Source organism: Zonotrichia leucophrys, chromosome Z (assembly GCF_028769735.1).
Source record: "Zonotrichia leucophrys gambelii isolate GWCS_2022_RI chromosome Z, RI_Zleu_2.0, whole genome shotgun sequence".
NCBI classification, from domain to species: domain Eukaryota; kingdom Metazoa; phylum Chordata; class Aves; order Passeriformes; family Passerellidae; genus Zonotrichia; species Zonotrichia leucophrys.
Window position 1 is genome coordinate 48,465,034 of NC_088200.1, and position 10,679 is coordinate 48,475,712.

Sequence of the window (10,679 nt, forward strand, 5' to 3'; positions counted from 1 at the left end):
CCTTCCTTCCGCCACTTCCTTCCTTCCGCCACTTCCTTCCTTCCGCCACTTCCTTCCTTCCGCCACTTCCTTCCTTCCTTCCTTCCTTCCTTCCTTCCTTCCTTCCTTCCTTCCTTCCTTCCTTCCTTCCTTCCTTCCTTCCTTCCTTCCTTCCTTCCGCCACTTCCTTCCTTCCGCCACTTCCTTCCTTCCTTCCGCCACTTCCTTCCTTCCTTCCGCCACTTCCTTCCTTCCTTCCTTCCTTCCTTCCTTCCTTCCTTCCTTCCTTCCTTCCTTCTGCCACTTCCTTCCGCCACTTCCTTCCGCCACTTCCTTCCGCCACTTCCTTCCGCCACTTCCTTCCTTCCGCCACTTCCTTCCGCCACTTCCTTCCGCCACTTCCTTCCTTCCTTCCTTCCTTCCTTCCTTCCTTCCTTCCTTCCTTCCTTCCTTCCTTCCTTCCTTCCTTCCTTCCTTCCTTCCTTCCTTCCTTCCGCCCCTTCCGCCCCTTCCGCCCCTTCCGCCCCTTCCTTCCTTCCTTCCTTCCGCCCCTTCCTTCCTTCCTTCCGCCCCTTCCTTCCTTCCTTCCTTCCTTCCTTCCTTCCTTCCTTCCTTCCTTCCTTCCGCCACTTCCTTCCTTCCTTCCTTCCTTCCGCCACTTCCTTCCGCCACTTCCTTCCGCCACTTCCTTCCGCCACTTCCTTCCGCCACTTCCTTCCGCCACTTCCTTCCGCCACTTCCTTCCTTCCTTCCGCCACTTCCTTCCGCCACTTCCTTCCGCCACTTCCTTCCTTCCTTCCGCCACTTCCTTCCTTCCGCCACTTCCTTCCTTCCGCCACTTCCTTCCTTCCGCCACTTCCTTCCTTCCTTCCGCCACTTCCTTCCTTCCGCCACTTCCTTCCGCCACTTCCTTCCTTCCGCCACTTCCTTCCTTCCGCCACTTCCTTCCGCCACTTCCTTCCTTCCTTCCTTCCTTCCTTCCTTCCTTCCTTCCTTCCTTCCTTCCTTCCTTCCTTCCTTCCTTCCTTCCTTCCTTCCTTCCTTCCTTCCTTCCTTCCTTCCTTCCTTCCTTCCTTCCTTCCTTCCTTCCTTCCTTCCTTCCTTCCTATCCTTCCTATCCATCCTTCCGCCACTTCCGCCACTTCCGCCACTTCCCTCCTTTGTGAATAGAGCAGATTGTAACACATTGTAGAAGCATGGAGCTCAAACCCACAGAGCTGTAAGTCCACTGAATCAGTATCAGAAAGAGGAAGGGGTCTACTGCATCTCAGGAATTGGTTGACAACAATTGGAACAGTAATCTTCCTGGAAGACCCTTTTAAACCACTGCCTTTTCCCCCTTTATGTACAGACTGCTTTATGTGCAAAGTTCCAGGACCAAAATAGGTGCACCGCCCCACTTCTCATATCCATTTCACAGATAGAACTGTAGGGTGGGATTTGTCATGTGCTCATGGCCCCTTTTCCCTTAAGCAGAGTAATTCCTGGTCAAGGTAGTCAATATGCTGGCCTGCCCAAGCAAGGGGCTAAAGAGATTATCCACATTATCTTTTGCTAGACCTTGTGTAACAATCTTTCCACAGCTGAGATTCAGGTCCATATCAAGGAGAGGGAATAGAGATTTTCAGTAAATCTCTAGGGCTGGCAAACTGTTCTAACAGCAAAGTTGGTGCCACAGAGTAAGCCTAATTCAGCCTTACTAGGTTGCTGTCATATGATGTCTGTGTGTTCTGTATAGACTTCAGCCACTCAGATTGTGTGGACTGTACATTGTTTGGATCTTTCAAGGCCTGATTATTGTCCATGTCACTGAAGATCACCTCCACCACCTCTAACTCCCTCAGACATTAAATATATTCCTCTGTGGCAGTCCACATGCCTCACTGGATGACAATATCTTCCTTAAGAGAGTACTTTGTCTTCATGCTCAATAGCAGTCACCTCTGGAAGCTGGAGGTGGCTGACCCTCTTCCAGTCCCTCTATCAGTCCCACAATCCCTAGCAAAGAATCCCAGCTACTGTGTTCCCCTTCCTTTTAGTTCCAGATTGTTAGCCCTACTATTCCAGCTCTGGAGCAACCAGGTAGCAATTAGTTCATCTTGTCAGGCAAAATCTTTACACATTATCTTGCAGCTAGGCCATGGATAGGCACCAGGTAGCTTCCGCCTCTCATGATTTCTGTCTCTTTCCTTTCCTATCCTGCTGTGGAACAGGCTACCTGTTCTTATTCTTCCTCTCTCCTCCTCTGAGCATGAGCTGCCTCTTCTCTTATTAACTTGATCTCTGCTTCCACTGTTTCTTTACTACAAGATCAGCTATTACAGCTGAGGGTTCAGTCTCTGGTTTAGTGTCTCTGTGGCCTCAGACCAAGACATCTTCTGAGTCTCAGACCACTACAAGCCTGTTTGTGGGCTTTTAGACCAGGCCCTCTTGCATTTATAGGCATGGGGCACATCCAACACAGCTATAGAAGTCACTGTGTTTCACCTTCGTTTCTTTAAATAATGTATTCGTTTATGGGTTAATGAGCCTGTTCAGATATGAAATCACAAGTAGTCAGAGGCAGCAATGGCCCTGTGCTCCTGCCCATCTCCTCCCAGACATACTGACACCCCAGGGATCAATCACCTTAGAGCATGTTCCACATGATTTGAGCACGCCACATGATTTGGCATGCTCAAATCATGTGGCAACCCCAAATAGCTGTTTAACCTTATGAACATTAATCAAAGTTGGGATCACAACACATTAGTATTAACAGTCTGATTACATAAGGATACTGAAGGAACTCAGAAGCCACTACATCAAAACTATAAAAAACTGTTGTAGAGGAGAGGAAGGGATAGGTACCACTTTTTCCTCTCTCTCTGCAAAATGTCTCTCAGGGAAGAAGAGGGTAAAATATAGTTGCTGATTTTATCCATGAGATGGTTCTTGGAGTACTGGGACATCCACAAGGTAAGACCCAAGTACCAGATTACGCTGATGGACAGTAGTTTTGTCAAAGCACTCCCAAGCAAAGGAAAACCAAGTAATAAAGAGCACACAAAATCGCAAAATCTGAAAATAGTCATTAAATGATTCTTGGAGGCTTTTTTACAGTTAGAAAGGAATCAAGCATCTAAATATTCACGCACACATACAAATCAGCACCCAAAGCAAATATGCAGCTTCATGACCTGCAACACTACTTAAACATCTTAACCAAACAGGTATTAACAAGTTTACTCTAGCACACTGTCATCAAATCTATTATTATTTTGAAAGCCTTGAGCCACAGGTTGTGTTCCAAAATAGACTGTTGTGGGTTATCCAAGGAGGTAGCTAAGCACACAGAGCTATGTCTTCACTTCCCCCTACCCCCATCTCCTAGGAGGACAAAGGAAGAGCAAAGGGAAAGTGAAAGCAAGAAAATTTGTGAGTCAAGATAGAAACTGATCAGTAAGTGATGATGAAGTGCAAGAGAGAAAGAAAATAAAACAAAAGAGATGATGCAAAAGCTATTGTCTACCACCTCCCAAGGCTGACTAATGCTGAGCCAGTTCTGGGTAAAATACAGCTAAGTGTCCCTAAACCTCCTCCTCTTCCTTTTGTATTGCTGAGCATCACATTATGTGGTATGAAATCTCTCTGATTAGTTCAGGTCATCTGCTTTGTTTCATGTTTGTGTCTCCAACTATTCATGCATCCTCCGATCTATTTACTGGGGGGTGCAGGCAGAAAAACAGAAGGCCTGTCACTGTACAAAACACCGTTCAGAAAGAGCAAAAGCATTACTGTCTTATTATCATTGTATTGGTCACAAATCTAAAACACAGCACCCTCAGGGATGCTATACAGAAAACTAACTTCATCTCAGCCAAACCTAGCATACTGGCATAGCTAAAACCAAATATCTAACAGATAAAACAGCTCAGCCTGAAGAATCATCTTGAAACTGACTAGAGAAAATATAACATTACTTCAACTCATCTCTGTTGTCACTGATTGTGTATTCAAACATCCATTTCAAAACACCTACATCCCAGGGATTGGCCAAAGAAAATTCTACAAAGCTGGAAGTTAAATTTAATTAAGTACAGGTGACAATTTTGTCCATCTTTTAAAATATAGCTCAAATTTTGGCAGATTGCTTTTTTACTTAGTCATTTAAATAAACAGCTTATAATTAAATACCTGGCATTTCTTTAGTTCCCTCTTCAGTTGAAGTATTGTAATGTGATGTGGTACTGGGCTGGTCTCAGTGCCTGTGTCAGCCTCCTGGATGGTGAGAGCTTCCTTCCTTACTTTCTGTACCATAGTGATCCAGCTCTGCAACCTGTCCCGCTGACTTCTTCTTAAGCTAACATCATCATACAAATCAACCAGAAAAGGTAAGGCTTCATCTACACAATTTCTGTAACTGAAACATTGAGCCTGAAGGCGAGTGAGCTGCTCCTCAAGTGAACTGATACGGGCTTTTTCTTCATTTAAGTCATGTAACTGCTGATTACGGGCCTGCTGGCTCTGCAAAGCTTCCCGAAGCAATCTGATTTCAAGTTCCATTTCATCAATTCGGTCTTTTTCTGGGTTGTAATTTACTACTGGTTTATTTCTAATGTTTTTTACTCTGTTGGCATATTTGAGGGAATTTAAAGATTCATCAAAGTCCAGTGAGGATGGACTTATACATGCTATCATAACAGTCTTGGCATTTCCTCCTAGAGAGTCTTTTAGAATACGAGTGATTTTAGCATCTCTGTATGGAATATGTACACTTTTTCTTTTTGGGTCTCCAAGGGCACTGATGACATTTCCCAAGGCCAAGAGACCACTATTGATCTGAACTGATTCTTTGAAGCGTTCACCAGTATTTCCAGTCTTTGCTACCCTCTCTGATCCTGCCAAATCCACAAAATGGAACTTTGAAGAAATTGAATCCTGTGCAGCATTCTGATACTCTGCAGACTGCTTCTGATGAATACTGATGGTAAAAATGGCATGAGATCGACTAGAGTGCTCATTCATCTGCGTTGTGCCTGTGTGACGAGCTGCATTGCCACTTTCCAGCAGGCTTATTACTTCATCTGCACATTCTACTTGGAATTCCTTAGCACCGACAATCACTTCAAACGCCAAACCAGATGAAAGTAAGAATAATTTAATAAATTCTAAATAGCAATAGTTTATAATGATAATTCTTCAGCAATAATTTACAGCAATACCTATAATAGCGTATTAGAGAAAATACAAGCCTGCTATGGCTATGCCCTACCTATGAAGTCATAGCATATAGCCAGAGGAATGAAGATACAATGTGTGCAAAGCATGAGATACAACACATCTGAAACCTGCAGATATTTAATGTAGGGGTCTATTGTGCCATAACATTTGAAACAGTATCTTAGACACAAGACACAACTCATTTACACATTGCACACTGCACGTTACCTTTACAATTTACAGCATGCTGCTACCTAGAAAAAATATGAGCAAAATCAGCTCAAAGGATATTCTGCCAGTTAAAAAAAAGACTAAGAACTATAAAGTTTTTTTTAAAGTAAAACTTATTTCAAGCCTGTACTAAGAAAATAATTTCTATTCTGAATAGTGCAGATAGTTGGGCCTTTGGGACAGGTATCTGTTAGTAATCTAATAAAGTGTAAGTGTACTTCTACCAAGTACTCTTACTAATAATCTTTTTTATCATATTTTTCTTTTAATGAGAGATGGAAAGCATCCTAGAACAAGAAGCTTACTCTAACTGTACCGAAGAAAATAAATACTTTAAAATGTATTGTGGGATCCTTTTGAAGCAATGATGATGTCTGCAAGATTTGTGCTGAACTAGTGCTTTCTCCCAGCTACAGACAAAAAACCCATGACAGCTTAATATAACAGTTTAAGAATACTAGACTAAACACAACAATTAGAATATAAAGAAAAAAAATCCAAACCTAAACCAGATTAGATACTTTGAGAATAAAATAACTCTGATGTAGATTCTTCTAGCATTTTCATGGGGTGAACAGGATACCTACAGGGCAAGTATTAATCTCAAAGCCTCTAAAAATATCTACTTCCCCTTCTCTTAATGAAGTGGTCTCTTCCACTCATTTCATTGTAAAAGGGGAGCAGATATTTACAATATAATTGACTTAACAATTGTAATTTTGAAGGAAGAAGCAATGGTTTAATCTTAAAACATTTATTCAAGTGAATATTCGCATACTATTTTGTTTCTAGACAGAACTTGCAGAAACAATAACTGTGTTATTCACTTTACCATTTGTTGCCACTTCCATCTATATAATAAAACATCTATATTGCTGACAAGCATCTAAACCTCAAACTGTTTCCAAACAGCTAAACTGAGCTTATATTAATAATTTTTTTCCTTTTATTCATTAGTAGTGAATAAGCACTTTCAAGAGAAAGCAAGAATAATTTGGACAGAAACTGGAACACAAAACACCAAATTTGAGAGCTGGAATCCTACCTGTATTTCCCTTCTCATCTTCTCGAATATGTAGATATTTCACGGAGGTCTCCAAATCCAACAAATCTCGAAGTTCTTCCTTGTAAACCTCTATATAGGATACCTTCACACGGAAGTTAATATTACGATGTTCAGAAATATGATGAAATAATTCCTGAATAGCCCGTGGGATTATGCCCCTTTCATCCACTGCAACTGATGCTAAAATATAAGCACAAATGTCACTGAAAACTGCAGTCATTCTGTAACATAAATTACAAAGACTGAAATTTGAGAGAAGCCTGCGATATTTAGTAAGCAACACACTAAGGAATCTGAAGAGCTCATCGTTCACAAGGATTTTTGTAAATTTTTTTCGTGTGTGTGTCAGAAACTTTGTTTGCATCCAGTACTAGGATTCAAATCTAGTACTAGGATTTTAATTACACAATTTTATAGTTATGAAAGTTATGAAAAATATGGATTCTACTTTAAAACTATACTCCTCAGAGTACAGATTTCTTCTTTATCCCTACTCAATATGGTTAGCAATGACATCTCAAGGATTTGAGAAACTATAAATTCTACTTACATAAAGCAAAATCATCAGTAACATAGCGAGACAAGATTTATGACCAACACTACCAGTAATTTCCTATTTTTTCATAAACATGGAACACTGGTGCCAAACTCTACTTTTTTTACATAGTCAGCATAGGACAATGTTTCCATTAATCATCTGTGTTCTTTATCCAAGACTATGGAAGCTGTTTGACTATGAGACAACAAAAAGAATCTCTTTTACCAAAAAACTAATGGGTTGCTCACATCTAAATATTAATTTAGTAAATATATTCATTAAACTAAAAGGGTGTAATTGCAGAGCTATGATCAGCCTTAGACTGTGACATCCACTACCAAAACAATTTAGGTAGCAATGGTACTTATAGGAACATTAAATACCTACTAGTGAAGAGAATGGAAGTGAAGTTGCAACCATAAGCAGAAGAGACCAGTGGTATGAGGTTCAACAAAGCCTGCTGTGGGGTCCTGCCCTTGAGGCACAACAATCCCCTTAAGAACCATGGGTTGGGTAGGGGCAGAGTGGCTGGAAAGGTGCTCAGCCAGAAGGGACCTGTGGATGCTGGTTGACAGCAGCAGATCACAGGCCAGCCAGCTGCGCCCAGGCGGCCAAGAGGAGTACCAGCAGTTGTGTGGCCAGCAGGACCAGGGCAGTGATTGTCCCCCTGTGCTGGGCACTCATGAGGTCACACCTCCAGTGCTGTATTCAGTTCTGGGCCCACCACTGTAAGGACATTGAGGGGCTGAAGTGTGTCCAGAGAAGGGCAACAGAACTGAGGCAGGGTCTGGAGGAGCAGCTGAGGGAGCTGGGGTTGTTTAAGCTGGAGAAAAGCAGACTCACGATAGACCGTAGTGCTCTCTACTACCACCTGACAGGAGGGTGTAACTGGGAGGAGGGGGGTCACTCTCCTCTCCCAGGCAAAAACTGACAGCACAAGAAAAAATTACTTCAGGCTGCACCTGAGGAGGCTTAGATTTGATATTAGGAAGAATTTCTTCACTAGTGGTCAACCAATGGAATAGGCCTAGTTGTGGACCTGGAAATGTAGGGTTAATGGTTGGACTTTAAGATCTTAGGGGTCTTTTCAAACCTACACAGTTCAGTGATCCTATGATTCTAAATAAAAGGAAGACTCTACCAAAATATTTACAATAGTCTATTTATATCAATTTGGAAAAATTAAAGCATAGATTTCTCAGATGTCACAGAAATTTCTCTCAAAAGCCCCAAAAAACCAAACAAATCCAACACAGAATGAGCAAGTAAATAATTAAGTGCCTAATGAACATATTTGCAAGGTAAGATTAAGTATAGTAAAAATTTTCAAAACCACTATATCTCAGAAAAAAAAGTTGTAATATAAACTGCATGTTAAAATGTGAAATGTGAAAGAACACTTAACAAATTGGGGTTTTCTTAGATATTTTTGGTATAGTCTAATTTATGGAGAAGTTTTTAGAACCTTAATTATCACATAAACAATTGGAAGTTTTGGTTTTTTTCACTACAGGTTTTTGCCTTGATCCTTAAAACTGTGCAGCATTATCTGCTACGTAATAAATATTTAACTTGCATAAATGCACTCTTTACCAATTAAAAAATCTCCAAAAACCAAAAACTTTTCTATAACCTACCAATGTGATCACCACCGATAGTGTAAGTCTTCCCAGAACCAGTCTGTCCATAGGCAAACACTGTAGCATTGTATCCTTCAGTCAGAGACACTAGAAGAGGCTTAATACAAACAGCATAAACTTCTTCTTGGGTTGAGTTTTTGCCAAATACAAAATCAAAAGTGAAGACATGGTCCTTTCCAATGATAATTTGTTTAGCATTTGGCACTAATCTGACACACACTTGGTGGTTATGAAGTATTTCTTTGGAAAGCAGAGGTCTGACTCGGACTGCAACTTTAACTGGGATCTCCTCCATGCCAGACTCGACCACTGCTTCCCACTCAGTATTCACATAGTCAAGAAGAAATCTGTTACCCCAGCTCTGTTCACTTCATTCACAGCTGTCTGCAACTAAGAAAAAAAGTTTTCCATGTTATATAATATAAAAGAAAGTATCTCCTGACGTGAAAAGCTGAGATTTCCTAAGGAACATGTAAGCAACATTACAATCTTGAAAACTACCTGATATAAATGCTGCTCTATTAATAACTATATAATCAATTAATAAATTATTTTTGCAACTATTTATTTCCAGGTTAGCAGACTTAAAGTTGCCTGATTTCCTATTTGAATATAACACAATCATACAAAGCAACAATATTGTAAGAATTTTAATAAACACTGTTGGTAAAGCAAAGGCTTAAAATGGATCCTCTCATTTTCCTGGTCCTGCATTCACATTGCGTAGGCAGCACAAATCAGTCAAACAAAACCTTTTCCTCCAGAAGTTGTATATACATACCCTCTTCCACTTATCAAGCACCAAACATTTCTAACTCAACAAGCACAAGGAAGTGTGGTTTTAAATGTATCTATTTACTACATGTAGAACATTCCTCCGATTTTGATCTGAAACTTTAGGCACATATGGAATTATTTTTTAGTAATTATAATTTTAGCATACATAGTTCCTTATACTGCCTGGTGGATATTCATTCTTACAGCATAGGCATTGCACAGTAGCACACTTGTAAACATTAAGGAATTGCCTTTCTTTATAGCTGTTTTTCACTAGAATTCAAAAATCTGCATGGGATCCCACACACATATTTTCCGTTGTTGTTGCTAACTCTGAGAATTTTTGTCTTGAAAGGTAAAGTTTGCTGAACTTTGTGCTCTCACACACATTGTCTTCAAGAAAGCTGTATTACTGAGCTGGCAGAAATCAGCTAAGCTCCCAAAATTCAAGTTTGCTGAAAACTAATAGCTTAAAACAGTGTTATCTCATGGCAGTGAAGAGAAGTGCTTTTGCATTTCATTTTACTCCTTTTAATTTGAAGACTTGGCTGAACTTTGAAAAAAGAAAAGCTCCATTCTATTGATTGAGCACAAGAACAAATAAGCAAAGCATGAGAATTACCTGTATCAATAAAGACATGGCCAATTAGAAACAGATACATATATATACTAACTACAGATTAAAAACACGTTTTGAATGATAATTGAATGGGTGCATTATTTTTTTTGCCCCCTAGCAAGTGCTGCTCTTAAGTGCCAACATTTCTTACTCTCTTTTTAAAGTTATATTCCTAAACAAACAAGTTAACAAATCATGTCCCGGTGTGGCAGGGAAACCGTATTTCCTAAGAATCTACTTTGTAAAAGAACGTGGGAATATAAAACATTCCCAAAACATCAAGGCAAGAGAGACACTCGGGTGTCGACGCCCGCGGCTCCCACAGGGCAGAGGCAAACATACATTCTACCTTTTTCGCTTGCAGGGATGTTCTGCGTGCGGCCCAGCGGATTTTCCGTGTTTGCAACGTCTCCAAACCTGAGGAGCGGCCGGGATCGTATCATGCGTGAGGGTCGGGAGCCGCTAGAGCCGCGGAGGCCGCCGTGCCGTGCCGTGCCGGGCCGTGCCGCGGGCCCGGGCCGCAGCGAGGACAGGCGACGGGCGGCCTCTGCTGTTTGCGACCCTCGCTAGGCAACGGCAGCCATGCCGGCCGCCCGCCGCGCGGACAGCGCCCCCAGCGGCGGGACC

General features: G+C 41.3%; 1 protein-coding gene across 3 annotated transcripts in view; it reads right to left on the reverse strand.

Annotated features, from left to right (window-relative positions):
• Window positions 1-10,584, reverse strand: part of KIF27 (kinesin family member 27) — a 33,295-nt gene extending 22,711 nt beyond the window's left edge. For all 3 annotated transcript variants that reach the window (XM_064735751.1, XM_064735750.1, XM_064735752.1), the window contains exons 1-4: window positions 10,402-10,584; window positions 8,654-9,046; window positions 6,458-6,658; window positions 4,156-5,084 (exon numbers count right to left, since the gene is read on the reverse strand). In XM_064735751.1, coding sequence (XP_064591821.1) covers window positions 4,156-5,084; window positions 6,458-6,658; window positions 8,654-8,951 — 1,428 coding nt within the window. In that variant the 5' untranslated portion in view covers window positions 8,952-9,046; window positions 10,402-10,584. The remainder of the gene's footprint in view (window positions 1-4,155; window positions 5,085-6,457; window positions 6,659-8,653; window positions 9,047-10,401) is intronic.
• Window positions 10,585-10,679: the final 95 nt, after the last annotated feature.